This window comes from Agelaius tricolor, unplaced genomic scaffold, assembly GCF_023055355.1.
Source record: "Agelaius tricolor isolate 1412-34295 unplaced genomic scaffold, bAgeTri1.0.p SCAF_19, whole genome shotgun sequence".
NCBI classification, from domain to species: domain Eukaryota; kingdom Metazoa; phylum Chordata; class Aves; order Passeriformes; family Icteridae; genus Agelaius; species Agelaius tricolor.
The window spans coordinates 1,319,604-1,344,932 of NW_027269279.1; the positions used below are offsets into that span (position 1 = coordinate 1,319,604).

General features: G+C 56.9%; 2 protein-coding genes across 3 annotated transcripts in view; both read right to left on the bottom strand.

Annotated features, from left to right (window-relative positions):
* NHERF2 (NHERF family PDZ scaffold protein 2) overlaps positions 1–7,197 on the bottom strand; it is a 35,599-nt gene extending 28,402 nt beyond the window's left edge. The window contains exons 1-2 of one of the 2 annotated variants that reach the window (XM_071444850.1): positions 6,736–7,197; positions 2,445–2,702 (exon numbers count right to left, since the gene is read on the bottom strand). In XM_071444850.1, the coding sequence (XP_071300951.1) occupies positions 2,445–2,702; positions 6,736–6,945 (468 nt within the window). In that variant the 5' untranslated portion in view covers positions 6,946–7,197. The remainder of the gene's footprint in view (positions 1–2,444; positions 2,703–6,735) is intronic. The other variant, XM_071444851.1, reaches the window with a different exon arrangement.
* A 7,232-nt stretch (positions 7,198–14,429) lies between these two features.
* On the bottom strand, positions 14,430–17,117 carry NPW (neuropeptide W). The gene is made up of 2 exons (XM_071444670.1): positions 16,063–17,117; positions 14,430–14,834 (listed from the first exon to the last, which is right to left on the bottom strand). Exons 1-2 carry the CDS (start codon positions 16,753–16,755, stop codon positions 14,799–14,801), a joined length of 729 nt encoding a protein of 242 aa, XP_071300771.1. The 5' UTR covers positions 16,756–17,117; the 3' UTR covers positions 14,430–14,798.
* Between the last annotated feature and the right edge of the window lie 8,212 nt (positions 17,118–25,329).

Sequence of the window (25,329 nt, forward strand, 5' to 3'; positions counted from 1 at the left end):
TATTCATGGCAGCACCGGGGCTCCTGGAGCACGAGGTGCTGGGCACAGCTCCCTGCCAGGGGTGCACGGTGACCTCCCCACCCAGGGCAGCTCCAGGGGGTGCCAGGGCTGTGCCCACCCTCCCTGCTCCATCACCACCAGCACCAGATTTCCCTCCTCGTTTTGTTTCAGCTGCTCCTCTCCTCAGGCTGCCCTGAACAACCCCGGCCTCCAATCCAGGAAAACTCCAGGCTTTCTATAAACAAACGCTGCTGACAAAAATGCAGCTCCCTGGAGCAGCAGCCCCAGTTCCCACAGGGACAGCTTGGGGCCACGGGTCTGCAGGGGGAAGGAGCTGCCTCCTTTCCTTCACTGAACGCCTCCAGGAAAGCTGAGAAAAGCCCTAAATCTGGCTGGGGAAAAATCCCTGGGTGTATCCCAGCTGTCACAGCCTCACTGCAGCAGCAGAAATCTCCCAAAAACCCCCCACACTCAGGATCTGCTCATTCCAGTGCCTGTGAGCTGCTGGATTAGGGTCAGGCTCGAGCTGCCCCATGGGGGGACACAGTGCAGGGCAGAAATTGGGGTCCACCACCCCTTCTGCACCATGCCCTGGCCTCCTGCTGCTTTGGCAGCCAGCAAGGGGAACACAGCAAGCAGAGCAGGACCTGGGGCAGGTTTCACCACCTTGAATCAGGCAGGATGGCAAAGTACCGGAGCAGGATGCAGGTCCTGCTGCTCCAGCCACCCCTGACCTCACCCCAGAGTCACACACAGCACCTGGCACTGAGAGGTGACCTTGGCAGGGCAGCTGGCAGTGCCCAGCTCTCCTGAAAGCTGCTGGGGCACGAGCAAACCACCCCGAGGGGCTCGGGCAGGAGCAAAGCACCCCGAGGGGCTCGGGCAGGAGCAAACCACCCCGAGGGGCTGGGGCAGGAGCAAAGCACCCCGAGGGGCTCGGGCAGGAGCAAAGCACCCCGAGGGGCTCGGGCAGGAGCAAACCACCCCGAGGGGCTGGGGCACGAGCAAAGCACCCCGAGGGGCTCAGCAGCCCAGCCCCATCCCCACGAGGGGGAATCACCCCTGGAGGCAGCTCCCCTTGTCCAGCCCAAACATCAGCCCCGTGTCCAGCACAGTGAGCACGGAGTGCCCAGGAAAAGAGCCCCTGCTCCCCCCTCCAGCCCTGCTCTCCCTGTCCCACCCTCTCCTCGAGGAGCCCCAGCCCAAAGGCCGGAAAGGACCGTCCTGTTCCCCGGCCTGACTTCCCGTCAGCTCCCGCTGCTGGAGCCCGACCAGCCCCGGGAACAGAGCAGGAAATGCCCCGGGTGAGAGCCACCCTCTGCCTGGGAATGGCTCCTGTCCCAGGGGGGCTGCAGCCGCCGGGGAAACACAGCCAGCACCACCCTCACACACACAGCTTCAAATCAGGCAGTAAATAAAGGAAAATAAAGCACAGCCCCCGAGGCTGGCCCAGGGAAGGGGGAGCCTTCTCTGCAAGACTCCAAACAGCTCCAGAGGGAAGCACCAGAGGTGAGAGCCCCTCTCCTGCCTCACACCAGCATCGTCACCCTTATCTGCAGGGGGGTTTCTGCACGAGGGGCTCCTGAGGACACAGTGCTTTCCCAGCCTGCCCACGGATGTTCTCCTGCAAGCCCAGTGGCCACTTCTGGGCCAGTGCGAGGGGACAGAGACCGAGCTGGCAGCGCAGCCCCTGCAGGGCCCCCAGGGAGGAGGAGGAGGATGCCCAGCAGCTCCGTGCTGAAGAGGCTGTTGAGCAGCCCAGAGCAGCGAGCACAGGACAGGGGGACAGGGATGGGAGGCACAGATGGCCGTGGGGCAGGGCACACAGAGCCCAGGCAGCTCCTGGCAGCCCCACAGCCCGAGCCAGCCCCGCTATCAGCCCCGCTCCTGCCGGCGCCGGCTCCAGCCCCGCAGCCATGGAAACTGGACCTGTTCCACCCCGAATTCCTTCCCTTCTGGAAAGGAGTTTACCAATAAAAGGCACTTAGTGCCGAGTCCCAGGCCAGACCCAGGCCGCTTGAAAAGAGCCAATTAACTTCCTATTCCAGCAAAAAGCTGCGAACACGTTCAGCCCAGATGTTCCCTCCCTCCGGCTAATAATGGAGGGAGAGAAGCTCATTCATGAGCTCCAGCTTGGCCACAGCCCTGCTCTGGGCAGCCTGAGACCCAGGCTGGGACACCAGCCTTGGCTGAGGCACCCTGGGGTCATTGTCCCCAGGACTGGCAGCCCCCAGAGCCCCCCAGCAGCTCAGGAGACCCTTGGGGACACCAGAGGAGAGGGAATGCACAGCCCTCAACTGCCTGGAGTGAGAGATTCCACAGGGACACTGGGGGTCCCCAGGGTGACAGCCACACACAGAAGGGTTTTCTCTGACGGGACAAGCCATGCCCAAGGAGGAAGGAGATCCCAGGGGGTCCCACGCCCTCCCCAGAGCCCCCCTCACCTTCCTGCTGCCGTGGGAGGAGAAGCTGTGGGAATGCCTCTGGAGGCTGCCCCCGCTCAGATCCAGCTGTGGCTTCCAGAGCTCGCCGTTGTCGCTGGGCAGGCCCTTGGCAGGGGGCACTGCCGAGCCCAGCAGGATCCCGTTGTGCACCATGTCCTCGGTGCAGGTGAGCCGCAGGCTGCACAGGTACTCGTCCGTCTCCTTGTCCACCACCAGCAGCCGCGTCTCCGTCTCCACGGCCTTGATGCGCTGCACCACCTGGGGACAACAGGGACGGCTCAGATGGAGCCCAGGGGACACCGGGGGTGGCACCCAAGGGCCATCAGCTGCCCCCCAGCACTGCAGCTCCAGTCTGGGTACAGGGTTATGCTCCCAGATACAGGTGATGAGGCAGAAAGGGCGAGGACACAGCTCTGGGAGATGCCTGGGGATCTCTTCCAGCCCAGGTCCTGCAGCCACACAGCAGCTCTGCCCAGGCCACCCAGGATCACCCTGCCCAGCTACCTGGGATGGCCTCCTGCTCGGTCAGGAGCTTCCAGAGGCTGGCACTGCCCCTCGAGCATCAGCAACCCTCTGTCCCACCAAGCAAACACCCTTGTCTCTCCAATCCAGGGTGTCCTACTCCCGTACCCAGGGCAGGGCATGAGCCAGGGGGCACGGGAAGGCTCCAAGCACCAACGTGGGCAGTCAAATGCTGGACTGTCCCCACCACACCATTGTGCAGGCTAGGGGTAGATTTAGGAAGCAAACAGCCCAATCCATGCATCCATCCCCAGCCTGTGCTGGGAAACAGCAGAGAAGAGGGGAGCCAGTGCTGGGAGCGGGAGATGAGCCCGTCCCTGGCAGGATCCAGCTCCAGCAGGGCTGAATGGGGACATTGTCCTGCTGTGCCCGGCTCCTTTGCAGGATCAGGGACTGGCAGAGGCTCCGACAGGCACTGACACCGCAGAGAGCCAGGAGGAGCTGATCCCACAGCCAGGCATGGGGTAAATCCCACCAGAGCGGGCTGGGATGGAGACAGGGAAAACCCAGAACATCCACAGGGAAACCACCTCCAGACCCACTGCTGGCAGCTGCTGAGGGCACCTCCTCCCTGCACAGGCCTTCATCCCGAGGAGGAGGAGGGGTGGCATTGCTGGCAGTGCTGCTCAGCTCCCACCCCCAGCCATGGGGCGGCCCTGAACACCCCAGATGTGCTGGGAACCCCCCAAAAGCAGCCCGGGGCTCCTTGCAGGGCTCCTGCTCTGATCTAGGTCACAGTGGCCAGACACGCCAAGGTTAGAGCGACAAACGAGCCTAATACGCAATTAACCAGCATTTATTTACTCCCTGCGAGCTCCACTCAAGGTCAACAGAGCCGGTATCTGCAAACAAGAAAAAAACCAGCCTGTAAGAAATGTACAGGCTGCAGCCAGGGCTGAAGCAACTCATCCACTGCAGCCCCTGCCTGCACAGCAGCAATCCTGAGCTCCCTCCGTAACCAGCCTGGAGGGTGCTGATCCATCAGGCCCAGAAAATCCATCTGCTCCCGTTCAGATCCGTTTACATCTGCCATCAGACGGTGCTGCTGACACCAGCAGTGCCTGTGCAGGGACATTCTCCCAGAGGGGACCTGGCAGCAGCAGCAGCCAAAGCACGGCAGCAAAGATGTGGACGGGGAAGGTGCTGGCCCTGCAGGGACATCCCCCAGAGCCTGCAGTTCAGGTGCTCCAGGCAGCACAGGGGATCACAGGGGTCCCACAGACTGCAGAGAAACTCAGAGAGTGCACAGAAGGGTCCAAAGCTGGGCTGGAGCAGTGCTGGGCTCACCCCATGGCCGAGCCCCCCTACAGCAACAGCAGCGATGGAGCGAAGGTCCCACGAGTGCTGGGGGCTGAGCCAGGCAGGGATGGAGAGTGGCACAGAGCAGCCCCTTGCCCCCTCCCCACAAGCAGGACGAGCAGGAGGGGCCGTGAGGAGCCCCCCGAGGCAGCAGCTCTCCCTGGGGGCAGAGCAGAGAGGCGGGAGGCAGAGCAGCAGCCCCCGGCGAGCTCCTGGCCAGCACCATACCCGCTTGCGAGCCATGCTCCCAGCCCGGAGTCCCGCAGGCTTCTGGAGACAATGCAGCCTGCCCTGCTCATCTGGGACCTCCTCAGCACCCGAGCCAGCCCCACCATTTCCGCAGCTCCACCCAGGCTGACTTTTACCCCTGCGCCAGCAGCGCCAGCCCGGCAGCGCCGGCCCCGCCACCCTTGCCAAACAGCAGCGCCCAGGAAGGACTCACGGTGCCACCAGCAGCAGCTGCTCCCACAGAGGTGCCCGTGCCCTGCTCCATGCTGCCAGGCTCCCCGGGCAGCAGGAGCATTTCTGTGCCCAGGAGCTGCGGCTCTGCCCGGTTCCGAGGAACCCAGGATGCAAGCCTGAGACAGAGCATGCACTGCCTGCGCTCCTTGGGCATGGCCAAGAAAAAAAACAGAGAACAAAGACAAAAATGCTGCCAGCTTCAGCTGGAAACACAGTTACACCCAACCAGCGAGGCCTTGTGTGCTGCGGGCTCCCCTATGCACATGGAGAAGTGTTACTTGTTCAAGGCTGGGCAAGGAGCAGCAGAGGAAGGGCCACGGTGAGGTGGCGGCTCAGAGCCATCGTGTGACCCGCCAGGGCATCGCCCTCGCCACGGCCCATCAGGGCTTTTGGGGGAAGGAATTGGTTCTCATGGCATTGAGGCAGGGAAAAGGGTGACCCCAGGCAGGCAGGGCTCCCACCACTGGTACTGTCACAGATCCCAGTGCCACGGCAGCCAGAGCAGGCACCGAGCTCCTGGACACACTGGATGGGACCCCCTGTTCCAATCACTGCTCTGCAGCAGCCAGCGAGTGCCAGCGCTCCGTCCTGCCGCCAGCAGCAAAAACAAAAACAAACAACAACAAAAAAAAAAAAAAAAGGAAGAAAGAGAAATTTCCCCCTCCCATTTCACTTGACCTACTGGGAAGCCCCAGCACGTTTCAAAGGCGCAGCTGGCTCCGCTATCGCCCGTCCCCAGCAGCCCAGCGCCAGCAGGGAGCTCTGGTGGCTTCCAAGGCACCACAGGAACACAGCTCTCCTTCCTGCCCAGCCACATCAAAGATGGGGATCCTCCTTCAAGGGGTTTGAAATCGCACTCAGGACAAACATCAACTTTCACACGGCTGGCTCAGAGCACCAAAACAAGCTCAGTTAGCCACCAAACCCCACCAGGCTCATGGAGAGGAGCACACGGGGCTTTACTGGAGCCACCTGGAAGGATCAGCTCCACCTTCAGCACAGCAACATCCACACCTGGGGCGAGGTCTGGGAACACAGAGCCCCCCAAAACCCTGCGGGCTCGAGGCACATCCCATCTCTGTCCCCTGCAGTGCTGGCAGCGGGGCTGAGCAGATGTTTTAAGTTACTAAAACACCAAATCCTGCTGAGCCCCACAAACCACGAGGCAAATTGTGCCCCTGCCAGGCTCCGAGTGTCCAGCAGGACTGGAGCAGCTTGAACCTCACTGCTTGTTTGTTTTGTTTTTTCTCATTGCTTGCTTTTTTTCCGCGTTTCTCGGTTTTTTTAGACTAAATTGTTTGACAAATGCAAGTTTCAGTTTTACAAGGAGAAAATGCCACAGCCTAAAACAGCTTCTGTTGGAGCAGAAACAGCACCCTCGGAGCTGCCCGGTCCCAGCGTGGTCAGGAAGAGCCACGGCTCCCCCTCCGAGCCCTATCGCTCTCCGGCCAGCCCAACCGCTGAACATCTGCACAGCTCTATCTGGAGATTTTCAGGCATCTTCCTACACTCCGAGCTGCACAGGCAGGCGCAGCTCGCCTAAAGCAGCCAAGAAAACCCACAGCAGAGCCGGAAATAAAGCCCGGGTCTCCCCATTCCTTTCCACCACAGATTGCATAACGCGGCAGAGCCCTGCCCAGCCCCACACACCTTCCTTCGCCTTCCCCACCTTGACACGACTGCAGCGCCCTGCGCCCGGCAGCGCGACCCCGCACGGGGCTGCGGCTCCCGGGCCGCGCAAAGCCCAGCCCTGGCATCTCGGGGGGCATCCACCCCACCATGGTACCCACCCCACCGTGGTACCCACCCCACGGCTGCAGCAGCCCCACGGCTGCACCCACCCCCCCCCCCGGGGTAGCCACCCCACCGTGGTACCCACCCCACCGCGGCCAGGCCGGGGATGCTCCACCGGGGATATTTTGGGTGAAGCCCCCGCTGGAGCGGGCACAAACCCCGCTGGGCGCGGGGTTCCGCGGTGCCCCGGCCGTGTCCCCGCTCCGTCCCGCACCTGGTGATGCGTCTCCTGCTCCACGTTGAGCCCGTTCACCTCCACGACGCGGTCCCCGGCGCGCAGCCCCGCCGCCTCGGCGGGCGAGCCGGGCTCCACTTTGCGGATGAACTGGCCGCTCTTGCCCTTCTCGCCGTGCAGGTGGAAGCCGTAGCCGCTCTCCCCCTTGAGCATTCGGCACAGCCGCGGCTTCAGCTGGTCCTTGGCCATGGCCGGCGGCGGAGCGGCGGCGGCGGCGGCGGCGGAGCTGGGCGGGCGCGGGGCCGCTTTTATGGGCGGCCCGGGGCGGGCGCCGAGGGGCGGGTCGGGACCGGGGCCGGCGCCGGGGCCGGGGCTGGGGCTGCGGCCGGCGGTGGGAGCGGGGCAGCGGCGGGGCTCGGGGCCGGGGCCGGGGCGATGCGCAGCTCGGCCATGCTGCGGCTGCCCCGCGGCACCGGGAGCGCGGCGGGCGGGGACGGCGGCGGGACGGGAGGGGACAGGGCGGAGCCGCAGCGAGGGACGGGGCGGGACCGGCACCGGGACCGACACCGATACCGATACCGATACCGGCACCGATACCGGCACCGGCACCGGCACCGGCAGCGGCTGATGGAGCCCCGGGGTTAGGGATGCCCGGTACTGGCACCGGCGCCGAGAGCGACCCCAGCGGCTGATGGAGCCCCGGGGCCAAAAGCCTCCCAGCAGCGGCGATCTGGTGGATCCCTGTGGCACACGGTGCCCAGAGAAGCTGTGGCTGTTCCTGGATCCATGGAAGTGTCCCCAAGTTGGACAGGGCTTGGAGCAACCTGGGCCAGTGGAAGGTGTCCCTGCCCATGGCAGGAGGTGGCACTGGTTGGGTGGCACTGGACATTTAAGTCCTTTAAGGTCCTTTCCAACCCAAACCGTTCCAGGATCCGATGACTCCTGGTGGGGAAAGGCTCCGGCTCCATCCAGGCTGACCCTTGGAGAGGCCACCTGGGTTTCACCTGGGCTGAGTTTGTTTAATGAAACACAGAGATCCCCATCTTCACCTTTCTGCATTCCTCGTCTTCATTTCCTTGAAATCTCTTCCAAGGAGGACACGACCCAGAGCAGCTGTCACAGTGATGGCCCTGAGTGTCACTGTGACTCTTCCTCTCACACAGGTTCTCAGGCCTTCTTCTGCAGCTTCTCCTTCCTCAACAGCTTTCCCACCAGATTTTACAGGGCTGAAGCAAATACAGCTGCCAGCTGGAGGCTGGAAATAAAAGGCTCCAGAAATTAATATTGATTTACTTTTAATGTGTAGTTTGCTTTAAAAACCCCTACTTCCACTGCAGTTATGCATAAATTCACCCTCAAAAACCCTGGAACAAAAACCATGCTTGGATGTATCCTGAAACATCACAGCATTATTTATCTCTGCCCGTCCTTCCCTGCAGGGGAAGGTGGCTCAGGGAGCTGCAGACCTGGGCCTGGGTGGGGGCACTGGGGGCTGTCCCTTGGGGTGTCTGTCACTGTGGGGTGGGAATGGGCTCAGCCCTGGCTCCAGACACGCTTGGCAGCCATGAGGTCCCACCAGGAGGGTCTGATGTCCCACCAAAAGAGGATGTGATGTCCCACCAGGATGACATGTGTCCCACCAGGAGAATGTGATGTCCCACCAGAAGGAGGATGTGATGTCCCACCAGGAGGATGTGATGTCCCACCAAAGTTGGATCTGATGTCCCACCAGGAGGATCTCATGTCCCCCCAGGAGGATGTTTTAGCCCCCCAGGAGGATGTGATGTCCCCCCAGGAGGATGCTTTAGTCCCCCAGGAGGATGTGATGTCCCCCCAGGAGGATGTTTTAGTTCCCCCAGTGACAATGCTTTGGCTCTTCACTGCCTGTGTCACCCCAGCAGCGCCGAGCTCAGCACAGGATCCTGGGTGACCCCAGAGGAGAGCTGAGAACCTGAGCCTGTTTTATTTGCTGTACAACACAACTGCTCCCTTGAGCCTCTTTGTGGAGTCCTGAAGCTTTTTATCGGCCTAGAGGAGTGCGAATAATTGATTTTTCCACTCACTGGCTAAACCAAAATGCTGGAGGGAAGGGGGGAGGAGAAGGAATTGTTTCAAGTTTATTTGAACCAAAAAGTTTTTCTTTTGATTCGGTGCAATAAAAACACGGTGGGAGAAAATCTTTTGGGTGGTCAGAGTGCATATTTTAACCCTTTTGAATATTGTTTTGAAAGCATTGGGAGCATGAAAAATTTTTAAAAAGATAATAAAACAGAGAGAAAATATTTTGAAAAGGGGGGAAACAGTTTGAATTTTTTAAAAAATGCTCTTTTTAAATTACAAGCATTTTCCTAAGTGTGCTCTGGATTTATTGATTTTTTCAACCTCAGTGTCTGCAAAAGGCATTCCTTCCCCCCAAAAAACCCATCTGTTTATTGTAGAGAATGTAGGGGACTTGGTAGAGCCCTGACTCAGCACTGGATCTTTGCCTGAGCACCTTGTGATCCTAAAATAAAACATTTATTTTGTGATCCCTCTACTTTAGGAGATGTGGCTGTGCCTCTGGTGCACAGCTCTGGGCTGTCCTGCCTGTCCTGGGACACAGCCTGTGCATCCCTTGGCACAAACACAGATCACAGGGGAATCTTGCATTTTTCCCCTGAAGCTGATGGAGAAGGAGCTGGAAGGAACATTAAAATACACTGTGCAAATGTGGATCCTCACAAGGTACAAAATCCCTTTGGTTCTGCCCATCCTGCCTTTTCCCATCCTCCCAAGTCTCACTGAAAACAAAATGAGAGAGCACAGAGAGGTTCCTGCACCCTGGAATGGCAGAGCCTTGGGTAAATCCAGCAGATCCTGCTCAGGCAGAAGTTTTCCATTTAAATTTCTGGGTGTTTTGATTTGGGCAGATCTCTAAGTCCAGACTGGGCCTGCCTGGAGGCAGGGGCAGTCCAGGGACCTGTGAGCTCAGTGGCTTGGAAGGGTTTGGAGCTCTTTTTGATCAACATCTGCTTCCAATTCCCTCCCTGCACTTGGTTGAGCAGTGACAGAGAATCCCACCTGTGTCCTGCTCCGTTTGCTTGAGGCCTGATGCTGTTGCAACACTAATTTAAAATGCAGGTGAAGACTTTCCCAGTTCCCGAAATCAGAGTCACCCTCCAGGCTCCCTGGCAGCTCCAAGTGGGGATTTTGGGGAGCCACAAAGTCCATCTCCATCCAGAAACTGGGAAATCCTCGGCTGACCCCCCAGGCCTGCTCAGTCAGGTTTGTTCCCGAGGCAGTGGGAGGGTGTTTGAGGAGCTCTTTGAGGAGGAGGATGGTGATGATGGAGCCACTGGGCCGTGCCAGAGCTTCCAGAGGGGTGGGAGGTTTTCCTGGTGCACACTCATTGCTGAGATGCCAAGAGCCCTGTGTCCCACTCGTGGCTCCGTGAGTGGCTTTGGGCAGATCTGGTGGCATTTCCATGTCCATCCCTGTCCCGGGATGTTGGTCACTCCCTTGAGCTCATCCTGCTCAGGGCTGGGAGCTTTGCTGGCTGAGGGCTGGGCTGGACACTGCTCCTGGCTCTCCTGGTTCCTTCCCAGCCATGGGAGCTGCTCTTCCTCCCACTCAGCCTCCTCCTCATCATCAGTGCTGCTGTTTACTCACACTCCAGCTTTCCACCCCACAGCTGGAGCTCAGCAGGCTCCACTTCCAGCACCCCCAGCACCTTTTGCTGGCTGTGGAGGGAGCTGTGCCCGAGCTCAGGGCTGCTCCTCGTGCTGATGGTCCCTGCTGGGAGTGCAGAGCCCATGCCACTGCAGTGATTAGCTCTAACTGGGAATAAATGAACTCCTGGGATTTCCCACTGGCTCGGATGCTCCGTGCTCATTCCTCCCTTGTTTCACCATCACTCAGTGTGGGGCTGCTGGGCCTGGCTGCTCCCAGGGGATGGTTTCAAAGGGGATGATTTATTTGTGCTGCCGGAGGAACCAGGAATGAGAGGAGAGCTCATAAAGAACACCACCTCATTTTCCCTGAGCCTCTGTGTGTGGCACTATTGAGCTGTAAACATTCCCCAGGTTAGATTGATGGGGATAGAAGGAGAACCGATCATTAGCGTGATTAATTACAGGTTTTGTGGGTTGTGAAAGTCCAGAAAGTTCAGCCACGCTGCTGAGAGCTGGGAGATCCGTCTTGTACAGGCTGGCAGCTCCTTTATTATCTGCAGGAGGTGGCAGAGCTGTGGGAGCTGAGCTGTGGGAGCTGAGCTGTGGGAGCTGAGCCGAGCCGAGCTGGAGGGGCTGGTGCTGCTGTGCAGGCGTGAGCTGGCCACGGGCCCAGCCGGGCTGGCCACACCTGAGCCTCCACCTGGGAATTCCAGGGATGCTGCTCCCACACCCAGAGTCCCCGTGGGACAGACACCCACTGCCTGTGCCAGGCAGGACACCGCCTTTCCCTGCAGGAGCTGGGATGTGTCTGGTGCCTACAGGAAAGCCCCATGGATGATGGAACTCCAGAGGGACTGGCTCCTGAGCAGGCTGGTGCCCACAGGGGCCATCTGGGCCCATTGCAGGGACCATCCAGGACAGCCAGCTCCGTGCAAGGGATTTCCATCCACAGCCAGGGATGTGCTCAGTGCTGGCCTGCATCCCTGAGGAACAGCTTCTGAGCAGGGCCGACGCTGGAGGAAATTCCTTGGGGAGTTTTCTTCCTCCTGGTACCCGCAGGGGCCATTGTGTGTGCCCGGGCCAGCCCAGCGTGAGCTCACAGCAGCTCCCCCAGGCCCTGCCCGGCCTCCCCGGTTCCTGCCCGGCCTCTGCCCTTCCCAAAGCCCCCCCGGCTGCTGCTGCTCCCCTGGGAGAGGCCAGGGAGCCGGGAAGGAAAGGGAGCTGCCCCGGCCTGGGGTGGGACATCTTCCTGCCTGCCACAGCCGCTGGGATTCACCCGCCTCTGGGCCTGGAGCAGAGCGCGCCCGCTGGCACCGGGCACTGCGGGCACTGCGGGCACTGCGGGCATTGCCAGCCCCTCTGTGACCACACAGTGCCAAGGCAGCCTTGGGCATGCACCCGGGCCACATCCAGCTCTGTAGGAGCATCGGGAGCTAGGATGGTCAGGGTGGACGGAGATGAGAGATCTCTGCAGCCAGGTGGTGGAATTTGGGGTTCATTGCAAAGGGCCTGGGTGCAGGGGCCTTTTGGGATTTGGGGTTCATTGCAAAGGGCCAAGTGCAGGGCCCTGCTGGGAGCTGCCAGCCACAGCTCAGAGCAGGCCCAAGAGGATGAGAGGGTGAGAGAGTAAGGGAGTAAAAAACGTAAGAGAGCGAGGTTCCCATCACAATACAATAAGTCTTCTGTGCTGAATATTCTAATTCTCACGAACCAATCTAGTACCAATCCTATAGCATTTACATACAGCCTATAAGAATCATTACATTACCACACTGTGTTACAGTTTAAACCCTAAAAACTCCTCTTTGGACCCCTTCTGCCAAGCTAGTAGGGTCTGCTCTGACCCTTGGGCCTGTCCACAGGCAGAGGGTGTTGTTCCATCAAAAGGGGATCACCTTCAGTGGCCACACCATTGTTTTCCCGTTGTTCAGTAACTGAGGGATCTCAAAGCTTGCTTTCATTTCAATCTCGCTTATAGTTTCCATATTCTCAAAATCTTTTGCCAGACAATCATATTGATAAGGCTTTCCTGCTTCATCTTCCCCAGTCCAGCTCCAGAGCCCAGGAGTGCTGCATGGGCACCCTGAGCAGCCTCATCCCTGGGCTGCCCAAACCCACACACGGGGCAGGGGCACAGCAGAGAGCTGGCACGTCCATCCCTTCCAGGACCTGTGGCCTTGGCTGGGGCCACGCAGGCAAAGTGGCACCCACGGGGGCAATTCCCTGCTCTGCAAGGGAGCAGGGATGGGGACATGGTGGCAGGGCTCGTCATAACCTCCGTGGTGGCCGCTGTGGCCACAAGAGGGCCTGGGGAAGCCACCAGCTGCCACTGCACTCCTGGTGGCACCTCCTGTCCACCGCCCACAGCCCCCAGGACATGGTGGGAGGGAAGGGGTGGTTGGTGCCACTGGCACCTGGGGGGTTCTGAGCCCCCCACCCATCCCAGCTGGGAATTGTCCTCCTTGGCTGCAGTTGTCCCTGCACGGTTGCTCTGGGGAGCAGGGAAGGACCAGGACCCTGAATGGGGCCAGGGCCGTTGTGCTGCTGCAGCTCTGGGCCTCTCCATGCTCCTCTCTGAAGCTTTTGTCCCCTCACTTTGCTCCCAGCTGTAAATCCCAGATGTTGGCACTCCCCCTGAGCACCCCTGTGGCTGCATTTCATTTTGGAGCATTCACTGGGGCCTGCACAGGGAGTCCCTGTGGCCCAAGCCATGGGATCTTGGTGGTGTGGGCACGCAGCCCCTCGGAGAGAGGGGATGTGATGGGGAAGAATGTGGGATCTCCCTCAGGATCAGCCTGTGAAGGGATCAGATTAGCATCCATTAGGGATGGCTGGGTCCTGCCCTGAGGTGGGAGGGTAATTAAATGCCTTTTTTAGCTTCCTTCCTTTTTATTTGGCTCATTGGCCCCCAGGGAAGGCCCAGATGTCTCCAGAGAAACAGCAGCACAGAGGAAATTGTTTTACAGCCCTGGTGGGGAATCAGCTCGAGCTCTACAAGAAAAATTATTTTCCAAGGTGAGGAGTGAAGGGTTTGTGGTTTTCACTGAATGTCTCACTGGGTTCACTCCAGCAACTGGCACATTCAAGTGTTTGCTGCCAACAGATGAAGCCATCCCATCACCCTTCACCTCCCTGTCCACCCTCAATTCAAAGCAGAGCTTTACCTGTTCTGCTTCATTTTACCCCTTCTTTTCCTGGAGGAATTGGCCTCATGGCCACTCCAGGGGCTGCTGGCTTTCTGCCAAGGATGGATTCAAGGGCAGCAATTGTGTCTCATCGGGCCCATCCCAGCATCCAAGGGCAGGAGTTGGAAAATCGTGGGAGGGGGGAAGGAGAGGGGACATGGAGGAGAAACTGGTGGGGAAAACAACTGGGAGAGAATGATCCTTCATGGGCTACAGCCCCCAAATCCTCCCTGAGAGCCCATGAGGGGTGACAGAGCCCCAGGGTGAGGGGAGCACGGCAGGGACAGCATGGCCTGGCCTGGCTCCCCTGACAAGCCCCAGGAGGGGATTTTCCTTCCAGACCCCAACCAAAGACAACACAAACCTTGGCAGGAGCAGAGGGGTGGAAATGTTTCTTTTTGTCAAATTTCCTGCAAAATCCACTGGCAGGTTAAAGCTCAGCAGTGCCAGACTCAGCCCCTCACACCTCAGTTCTCCCTAAATCCCAGATCCCACCAGCTCCAATGCCCCTTCCCCATGTGCTCCTGCCCAGCCCTGAGGCTTCTCCCTGTTTTAATGGGGACTGACATTTATTTCCATCAGTGGGAATATATAGAAATTAAACCCTAAAACACAAGCAGAGCAATAAGGGCTCGCAGAGCTTTTGTACAGCCCAGTTGAGGAAATATCCCAAAATTTTGTAATCTGAGTTGGCATTTGGCCTGGCAGTGACTCCCCGACAGGCAGTAAAAGAGATTTACTGTAAAACTGCAGAAAAAATTGTGTCAAGGAGTTAAATCATGTCAGAAAAATCTGGGAGTGACCCAACTGCTGACGTGTCTGCCCCATGCAGAGCCGGACCAGGTTTTGCTCTCAAAAAATCCCCACCAAACCCTGCAACAGCACCAGGAAGCCAAAGTTTCCTTTGATCACATCTCATTTTAATGAGGGCAGGTTCCGAGGAAGCGAACAGTACATGTTTCTATCAGATTGCAAACAAGCCAGTACAGAAATGTAAAAAAAATAAACAAAAATAAATATCTCCCCTGTTTCTTTCTCCCCGAGTTCATAGCGCAGGGCTGGCCTGGAAACAAGATGGATTTACCACCGCAGCTGGGCAGCGGCTGTGAGAAATCAGAGTTTTGGGATGTCAGTGTCTGTGTGGTTTCAGAGAGGTCAGAGTACCCGCAGATCCAGCGAGGAGACCCTTCCCTGCCAGCCAGGTGAGCAGGTCCCACCTGGGGCAGCCAGTGCTCCTCTGGCTCAGGAAGCATCTCCACCACGTCCGTCAGCGCCTCAGAGCCAGGTCTTCAAGAGGGAAGAGCTGGAAGGAGAAGAGGGATTGGATTATTTTGGAGTATCCAGCTCCAGCACCACCTCCCTCCCCACGTGGGACCCCGTTTCAGTGTTTAAAGCACAGCTCCATTCACAAGTTTCATTAAATCTCCTCCTCCACAGGCTCAGATCTGACCTGCAGATTCCCTTTCTGCCACCGTGCATGCAGATAAACCCCACACAGATAAACCCCACGCAGATAAACCCACACAGAACCAAATTCCAGGTTTGGACCTGCCCACAGGGTTCCCAGTGGGAATTTGCCTGGGAAATCAGAAGGATTTAATCAAGGGTGTACCCAGGTCAGAGCCTGCGGAGCCCAGGACAGCACAACATATCCAGGGCTGGGCTGACCTGTCTAAGCTTTCCCAAAATGATTCTTATCCCAGATTTCCTCCAAAAAATGAAGTGGGGGAGGAATACAGCTACATGTTTCAGGGGCTGATCCAACAGCTAAAAGCCTCGGTGGATTTCAGCTGGATGTTGGCTCCAGCTTTACATAAGAGGAAAGAAATGTAAAGCCTGGAGCCGGCCCCGAGGCAGTCCCACGCAGCCTGGCTGAGCCCCGAGGGGCAGGAGAAGGGTCCTGAGCTGGGGAGGGCCATCTCAGCATCATCGGGCTGCCAGCCCCATGGACACCCCATGGATACCCCATGGATACCCACGGATACCCCATGGATATCCCAGGGGCACCCCTCGGGCACGGGAAGCTCAGTCCCACAAAGTGCAGGTTTGTGATGCATCTAATGGGGGACACAGAAATCCTACAGTCCTGGAATGGTTTGGGTAGGAAGGAACCTTAAAGATCCTCCAGTTCCACCCCCTGCATGGGCACGACAACTTCCACTACACGAGGTTCCTCCAAGCCCCGTCCAACCTGACCTTGGACACTTCATCCAGATCTTTTTCTGCCCTGAAGGCAAAGTGCAGCCCCTACAAACACGCACTTAGCTGGTGACGCCCCTCCAAAGTTCCCCGAACCCCAATTTCCTGATGAAACCCCTGCAAGGCTCACAGTCCCGGTGACCTGGTGGCCCCCCTGGTGACTCCACATCCCCCGGGTGGATCGCGCCCCTCGAGCATCCCGAGCACCGCGGGGTGACCGCAGGACTCCGCACACATCCCGTGCGCCCCTCGAGCGTCCCGAGCACCGCGGACCGAGCGCTCCCCCCGGCTCCCCCCGGCTCCCCCGGGCCCCTCTCCCTGCCGGGCGTTACCTGAGGCTGGCGGGGCGCGGGCGGGGGCCGGGCGGGGGCCGGGCGGGGGCCGCCCCAGCCCCAGCCCCGCCGGAGCAGGCGCTGCAGGAGGCGCCCGGGGCCGGGCGGAGGCGGCGGGGCCGGGGCGGCGCCCGGGGGGCTCTCCCCGCCGGGGCGGCCGGGGGCTGCCGGGGCGCTGTCCCCGCCGGGGCTCCCGGGCTGCCGGGGGGGCTCGGCCGGCAGCTCCCGCCGCCACAGGTAGGGAGAGCGGCGAACCCCCATCAGCAGCCCCGAGGCGCGACCCACCGTGTGGTACCGGGGGCTGGCGACGTGCTTGTACCAGGCGCCCGCCGGGGCGGCCGGCAGCATCAGCCCCAGCAGCACCAGGGCCCCCCAGGCGCCCCCCGACAGCTGTCCCCTCGCCATGGCGCGGGGCACGGTGCGGGCAGGGCTGTGCCCGGCCCCGGGCACCCCAGCGACGGCTGCCCCGCGCCCGCGCCCCGCCGGTTTATAGCGCCGTCGGGAGGGGCCCCGCGGCTCCGCCCCGGCAGCAGCCCCCGGCCGCCCTCCCCCGGCAGCATCCCCCCTCCCCGGGATGCCGGCACCCTCCCATGGCCCCAGCATCCTCTGAGCATCCCCGAGCGTCTCCCCGCAGCCCGCAGCATCCCGCGCACCCGTCAGCATCCCCCCTGTTGCCTTCAGCATCCTCCCCATGGCCCCAGCATCCTCTGAGCATCCCCGAGCATCTCCCCGCAGCCCCCAGCATCCCGCGCACCCGTGAGCATCCCCTTTGTTGCTTTATCATCCTCCCCATGGCCCCGACTATCCTCTGAGCATCCCTCTGAAACCCAGAGCACCCCGAGCGTCTGTGAGCAGCCTCCCTGTAGCCTTCAGCATCGTCCCCATGGCCTCGAACATCCTCTGGGCATCCCCCCGCAGCCTGGAGCATCCCAAGCATCCGTGAGCATCCTCGTGTTCCCTGTGGTGAAGTGCTCGGGACCATTTGCAGTGGGTTTGTCAGGCTGCTTGCCCTCCTCTTCTGCCACTCAGATCTTAAATACAATATCACCATCAATTCTGCCTTGGCAGTCAGCTGATTCCCCCCTCCAGATTCCTTAATGAAACCAAGCAGGTCAAGTTTATGCTCATCAGAAAGCAATTCCAGTTCCTCTTGTTTATTAGGGAAGTTCTTTATATGCTGAACTAGGACTAAATAATTTCTGGGGTTTTTTTCAGGCCACACAAAGATTAATTTTAATCTGAGCATTTTCAAATTATGGAATGGTTTGGTTTGGAAAGGACCTTAAAGCCCATCCAATTCCACTCCTGCCCTGGGCAGGGACACCTTCCACTATCCCAGGCTGCTCCAAGCCCTGTCCAACCTGGCCTTGGACACTTCCAGGGATGAGGCAGCCACAGCTGTTCTGGGCAGAGGTTGGAATTTCTCCTTGTGTATTTTATTTTAACATGGTCCAAAGGAATCCCATCCAGGCTGCTTCCCATCATTGGGATCCCCCAGTCCTTCACCATCCAGTCTCCTCTTCTCCCACCCAAGCAGCACAAGTTCTCAGTGGAAACCTTAACAGCCCAGCCTGCAGTTGTTGGTGTTCTGTGCCCTCCACTCTGGGGGATGTTTTTCCAGGCTCACACTGGGGACAGAACCATGCTGGGAACCCCTCAGAATGTGGGATCTCAGCCAAGCCACATCCTACTCCTGTAGGAGCCAGCCCCTTGGCCTGGCAGGGATCAGGGCATGTAGGATGGGCAGTGTCAGTGTGGAGCCTCTCGGTTTTCCTCTTCTGAGAAGGCTGGGAGTGAATGCAAATCCCACTCGGGAGGAGGGTGATCCAGCCATTCGTGAGAGAATGCTGGAAGTTACGTCTGTGCAGAGCACAGCTCATTCCTGTAATGAGCCAGAGCAGAGTCCAACCCAGGCACGGCTCGAGTTCTTGGAAGCGCCCAGGTTTACAGGAAGGATGCGGCCGGCTCCCGTCTCACGGGGAGCCAATCCCTGCTGGATGGGCTATTTTGGTCACCCCTTGAGTGCTTGGACATTAGAAGGCCTCAGCACTTTGCTGTTTGCTGGAGCCATTAATGAATGGCAGCAGTACAGCCCAGCTCACCGAGCAGCCCAGCGCATCCCCGCTCACCTGGCACGGGACACGTGCTGCCGCCAGGGCTCTACTCCCTCCAGCTAAAGCCATTACCCTCCCTCCTCCCCACGAGGGAAGGATCGATTCAGAAGCACCTGATGCTCCTCTTGGCTTGTTCTGCACCTGCCCTGTGCCCAAACAAAGGCAGGTTTAGCAGCTCCTGTTTCACGGCAGCCACACTCCAATGTGGGCTCAACCTTCCCAGCCGGGAATGGAAGATTTTCTCATTCCCAGAGATCTGCCTGAAGTGTCTTTTCTGTGTGTTTTTGGTGTGACTTGGGTAACTTGTCACCCTGATAAACTCCCCATGAACTGAACTCTTTCCTCCCAGGAATGATCCCTGCTGACAGCCAGCAGCTCTGTCCGCAAGGCGCCGCGACCCTTGGGATGCAGCATGGCTCCGGATCTCCAGCAGCAGAGTGCACGTTTCCTCTCCCAAGTATTTTTAAATATCTTTCCAACGAAACAGCTGATAAGCAATTTGTCTGCTATTTATATTCTAAGTAAGTAAAGATAATTTTAGGATTCTTCTTCCCCTCGCAGAAGCCGATGCTCTGCAAATACCGTAGCACGTCAGCGGGCACATGGCACCGTGCTGCTCCGGGGTGGGCTTGTGCCAGGAACTCCCCCAGAGGAGCAAAATCCTGCTTATTTTTGGGAGATAAAAAACTTTTGAACAAGTCCTGGTTCCTATGGAAGTCTTGTACAGACTCACAGGAATATGAGATTTCAGCCTCTCGGGTAATTTCCATAGCTGCGGGTGTTTATCGAACCCCGGCAGGGTCCAGCTGACCCCAAGCCCTTTTGGAAACCCCATTTTTATGTTTTTATTTAAACCTTCAGATTTTAGCTCCAGCATCACATTTCCCAACCACACAGACACAGCTCCCAGTGCTGAGGTTCATCCCAGTGCTCGGATGAACCCTTAATGATGTCATTCCACACTGGCTGAGGGGAAGGGGAATGGGATCATCATTGAAACACAGACTCCTGGAATGGTTTGAGTTGGGAGTGACCTTAAAGGCCATCCAGTCCCAGCCCCTGCTGTGGGCAGGGACACCCTCCACCATCCTGGGTTGCTCCAAGCCCTGTCCAACCTGCCCTTGAACACTTCCAGGGATGGGGCAGCCACAGCTTCTCTGAGGAACCTAACCACAGGGATTTATCACAGGGCTCTGCTGCTGAAAGGATTTAAGGTTTTCTTCTTTTATTTTGGAACAAAATCCCTCTTTTTGTAAGAGGTAGTTTCTGCTGCAACTCCCATCCTGTTGCATGCTCAGGTTCTCCAGAGGGTACCTCCAATTTCTGCACTGCACCCACCATCTCCACCACAGCTCCAGAGCATGAACTGGGGTTTCTGGAAAACATCCAGAGGGACCCCACAGTGAGGGGAGAGAGGGGTGAGCAGCTGGAGGCACCACATCTTCACCCCTGCAGTAAACCCAGCCGAGCTCTCTGAAGAGCCTCTCCACCCGATTTCATTCCTGCTGTGCTCTCACCTCCCACCACACACATTACTGCAGCCACTCAGGATTTGTGGCTTTGGAGAATGAGCTAAATGAATTTGATGTCCCAGAAAGAGGCACTTGAAAGCAAAACCGGTGGGGTTTAATGACAGCATTTTCCACATTTTTATGATAATGACTCTGGTGTTTATTGGAAGGTTAGCAACTCAGCCGAGCAGGAAAACAAAGCAATCGGAGAGGCCAGCCCTGCCATGGGGCCTCTGCACTCTTGGGCATTAATGCCTGCTCTATTCATGACATTTTTGGGCCATTTGGGCTCTCCAGCAAGTCCCTGTGGGAGTATGAGAGGGTGGAGGCGACATCACTTGGGATGAAGAGGAACAGAGCCTGCCCTCCTGCACTCTGCAAACTCATCCAACTCTGCTAATTGGGATCATCCTGTTCTTCAGCCTGGGAAACTGAGGCACGGAGCGTTCAGCACATTGCCAAAGACCAGCCAAGGAATGGAAGTTTGGCCCGAGTAACTTGGAGCCTCCTGCTCCGAGGGCCTTCACCTGGCCACTGCCCAGCTCTGCCTTCCTGAGCAGATGGACACAAATCAGCCAAAAGCAGCTTCACCACTGTGAAATCAGCTGGAGGCACAAAGTGAAGTTGGAGGTTGGAGAAGGGATGAGTTTTGCTGCCCATGCCAGGCACTGCCCAAGGTGGAGCACAGCCAGTGCTGCTGTGAGGAGGTGATTTCCAGACAAGGTTGGAAGCTCAGCAGCTGAGTGAGCTGGGACTGCAGGTCCCACTCAGAAATGTCACATTTTTGTCACGTTTGTGTGAACATCCTGCTGCCCAGGTCGCTGCTCTGATTGCCCAGCTCTGCCCAAATTCCTGCACTTCCCCTCCTTTCTCACATTCACATCCCTGCTGCCTCCTGCACTGCTTCCAACCTGGGAGTGAGCAAAGTCTTGGTGGCAAGAAAAGGACATTCCCACACGTGTGGCTCAGTAAATCCTGATGTTTTCCAAGACCCATCCCACTGCTGAGCTCCTGGGCAATCAGAGCAGTGTTTGTGTGGGGCTGGGATGAGGCACTCAGCCAGGGGGACCCAAACAGCCCCTGTCCCTCAGGTGCTGTGGTGGCAGCACCCCACAAAGCCCCAGCAATAACAACCTTTGCCATTTTCTCACATCTCCAGCGTGTCCTTGTGTAACAAACTCGGATCACGGAGCAATTCCTGCCCCCGGTGATTCAGAACGTGATTAAATGCTATTTGTCTGTTCCTCTGAAATAAAGGAGCTGCAGTTGCTACAAACAAATTACAGTTTCAAGCTGTGAGGTAAAACACACCTTGACTCCTGAGAAAGCTGCTGCAGGCTTTGGTGGCTCTGAAGAGAAAGAGGAAACAACAAGGGGTGTTTCCTAGTGTTGCAGATCTTGCTAAAGTGCACTAAATTAATTATTTGACTCCTAAGAAGCAACTTATTCCCCACTATTTTTAGCCTCATGCACTATTTTAAGAGGTTTTGTCTTCAGGGTCCAGTCACGTGGAAGTTAAACAGAAGGCAGTGAAGTCTCCAAAGGATAATAAACTATCTCAAATTACTTTGCTAATGGAACAAAGAGTACTGTAAATGTCACACAGGATAGAACAGGAGCAGGAGAAACCTTTACACGAAACAATGGATCCATTAACACAAAGGTAAGGAAAAAACCCCACAGACTTGTGATACTTGTGCAGAGCTTCACGGAGCTGCTGCTCCAAGCCAAGGGAATTTGTTTCCTCCCTTGGATTCGGTGCTGAGCTCACACCACCATCACCCACACTCTCAAGGCATTGATCCTATAGGATTTCAAAGCCCTTTACAGACAATGGCTAAGCCCCAGCTGAGTCAGTGGAATTATTTCTGCTTCAAACCCAGGTACAGAGAGGGAATCACGGAATCACCGATGGGAGACCAAAACCAAACAGAGGCCCAGATTCACCAAACCCACCGAGGGGTCCTCACCTCCAGCTTAATGAAGGTGTCCATCATCCTGTAAGCTGCAGGAGTGACCCTTCACTCCTAGGGTGACTCATCAGCTGGAGAGCCCAGCTCTGGTGGGGCCTCTTGGGTGAGAGGATGGACTGTGAGACACCATAGCCCACCCTGCCCTGTATTTTGTCTCTCCCGTGCTTGGCAGACAACTCAAAGTCTCCAAATGCATCAAGGGCTGCTGCAGCAGCATCACAGAGTGGTTTGGGTGTGACATAACAGCACCAAGGAACCATGATGAAAAATTCCCCACCATGTGGGATGACAGTGCTGCCTCGGGAAAGCAGCAAAGACAAAAACTCTGAGGAGCAGGGAAAAGAGCAGGGAGAAAAGATGCCATGGGCTGCTGTGTGAAATGTGAGCAGATCCTCAGCCCCCTCCAGTCCACGAGCCAGGCTTTCTCCTGGAAGTAATTCCCAACCCCACCAGAGGGTTAATGCCCAGATGTGGGAAGTGCAGAGTAAATTTGGCTCTGCTCTGCAGAGTTTGCTGCGAGGAGAAAGAGCTGGGAGATGAATCTTTCATTTGACAGTCCTGAGATCTCCTAACCAAAGCCCACACAACTCCCAAGAGCTCTCCTGTTCTCCTGGAATGTAATTAGCTGAGGCTCTCCAGCACACACGTGTGAGATGGCTGGAGGGCTCAGAGGGGTGTCGATGAGAATAAATCTGCCTTCAGGCAAACCTGCACAGGTTAAGGTTGGAAAAGTCCTCTAAGATCCCCGTGTCCAACCATCAGCCCACGCCCTCCTCATTCGGCCCTAACCCGTGTCCCCCAGTGCCACATCCACACATTTACTGAGCAGTCCAGGGATGCTGACTCCACCCCTGCCATGGGCAGCCTCTGCCAGCCTGCCTCAGCCAACCTTTTTTCCATGAAGAAATTTTCCCTAATATCCAACCTGAACCTCCCCTGGAGCAACTTTGGACAAGGTCCTGGAGAGCCAGGACAAGGGAATGGCTTCCCACTGCCAGAGGGCTGGGTTAGATGGGATTTTGGGAAGGAATTCTTGGCTCTGAGTGTGGGGAGGGTGCCCAGAGCAGCTGTGGCTGCCCCTGGATCCCTGGCAGTGTCCAAGGCCGGGTTGGACAGGGCTTGGAGCAGCCTGGGACAGTGGAAGGTGTTGGGATTGGATTGGATGGGCTTTAAGGTCCCTTCCACCCCAAACCATTCCAGGATTCCATGCAATGAGGTATCTGTGAGCAGCCACTGCTCAGGGGCTGGCTGAGTCTTATTTTCCTTAAAACAGAGCGCTGAGAAAATCATCACTTTTAGCAGAAACTTTATCAAATGAAGACAAATTTCCCCGTTCTGCACTGAGAGCCTTGGCTGCAAATGAGCCATGTCGGCACCAAGCTGGGAATGGGAAATTAATCCAAGGCTCAACCTTTGGTTCTACACTTGGACAGGATCTCAGTGCTGAACAATAAATATCGGGTCTGGGGCTCTGCTGAGTGCAATGGGCTTGTTGTGCTCATCTCCAGACTGATCAATTATTCCAAAGTGTATTTATTGCTGATGAAATGGCTGGAGAAGGGCCTTTTCCTGCAGTTATTATGGGATGTTTAGTGAGTAAACATGGAAATCAACTATCCCAAGTGCCAATATTAACCCTTTTTCTTGGGAAGGAAACATTCCCTGCCTGCCAACACACAGAACTAAGCACCAACTAAGATATTTAGAACCCAGTTAATTCTATAAAATTTTATTTCTTTATGTTTTGGGGTCACACTCGGTGCTAAGATCCAACTCTCATTTGCAATCACCAGAGAAATAAACCAGCATCTTTAAATCATCAGCAAAGAATGATTCAATCCCTTCAAACAGGCTTATAAAAACCTCTCTGCACCACAAAATAAATTAATCTCAACACATGACTCACAGGCACCAGCAGGATGGCTCTCCAGAAGGGTGAGGAGCTGGAAACAGGATTTGGTGAAGTTTGAAGGTTTCAATGTTGGCTTTTTAAAAATTCTTTGTGCTGGTTGATGATGGTGGGAATGCCAGGAGAGTGGGAATATCCTGTGTGATGATGCCAAAATGGAACACAGAGGGGTTTTTTTTGGCATTTTACAGCTGTGGGAAGATGTGTCCAACTGCTGGAAAAGCCATGGTAGCAGCAGAGCTGCGTTAGCAGGATATGGAACCATGGAATCACAGAATCCCTGAGGCTGGAACAGAGCTCCAACACCACTGAGTCCAGCCACGCTCCCAGCACTGCCAAGGCCACCACAAACTCGTGTCCCCAAGTGCCACATCCAGGGATGGGGACTCCAACACTGCCCTGAGCTGGACAGCCCTTCCCATTAAGGAATTCTCCCAATATCCAGCCTGAAGGTTCCCTGGTGCAGCCTGAGGCCGTGGTGCCGTGGAAGGGCTGCTCCAAGCTGCTCTCTGTGGTGCTGTGGAGGAAGAGCCAGAGGCAGTGGTTAAGGACACCCAACTCTGGCAATGGCACCACGCCACAAGCTGGGATCTGGGCAGGGATGGGTGTAGAGTCAGGGATGGATCTGCCCTCCAGAAGGAACTCTGGAAGGAGCACAGATGAGCTTTAAGGTTCCTTCCAGCCCAGGCCATTCTATGATGTCCTTACGTGGGTTTTGTTCCAAATGAACTCCCTGGATCTGAGAACTGAGGGTGGATCTGACCAGGCAGGAGCTGTCAGAGCTGGGGGAGGTTCACCTGCACCATGAAGGGACACGGAATCTTCAGTGGTTTCCCCCCAGCCACTGATTAGAACAAATATCATCCCAAAAGCAGAAAATGCCCCAGCTGAGGAGCTGCTGCCTGCCTGGCAAACAGCAGGAGCAGGAACACCACACGCTCCTGGGGGCAAACCACACTGCTCTGGGCACACTGTGCAGGATCAGGGCTTTGGATCAGCTCCTTGGTGCTCCTGGGCTGGTGGGAAGTGATGTCACCAACTCTGAAATGTCCCAGCTCATGCTGAGTGTCCATGGCCCATTGTCCTGGCAGTGAGTAATGTCCCTTTCCACCCCAGCTGCCCAGGTGTGTTTATGATCCCGAGCCATGGTGTCACTCCCCAGCCAAGTGACACTCAGGGCAGCACATCACTGCCAGCAGCCTCCAGCTCATTTCATGCTAATTGCTCTCCAAAATTGGGTGATGCAGTTGGGGCACAAAAACATTTTCAACAGTGTCATTAATTCGGGGAACATTTCCTGGAGTAATTACAGCCAGCATCACCAGTCATTCCTAATTATTCCACGCAGCCCCACCCAAACACACTTCAGGCTTGATTAGCAAGACGTGTGTTATCCCACTCCACGCTCGAGAGGGATAAATGGGGCTCTCTAGGAGAAAGTAAATATTACCTGTTGTACCCAATGATCCAGATCGTTCAAATCCTTCATTATCTGCTCCCAAACACTTAACAAAGCTATTACTTAATTTATTTGATGGCACAGATGTCATTAACCGAGGCTGGTGAACATCATGGGATGTTTTAATGATCTGTTTGATGAGTTGCTTTGTCCTGAAATGATTGTTTATGGCTCAAAGAAAACTGAAGGGCAACTTTTTGACTCAAATGACAAGGAATTCAGCGAAAAGAAAGGAACCATAGAGGTGCTAATCAGATCTTCCAGGAAGACCCCAGGAATTCAGTAGGAATTTCATCATGAA

Excerpts from the sequence above, each read along its gene's own strand:
- NPW (XM_071444670.1), bottom strand. The coding sequence starts at position 16,755 with ATGGGGAGGATGCTGAAGGCAACAGGGGGGATGCTGACGGGTGCGCGG. Across the intron at positions 14,835-16,062 it reads CCGCGCCCCGCCAGCCTCAG|CTCTTCCCTCTTGAAGACCT; the intron begins GTAACGCCCGGC and ends TTCTCCTTCCAG.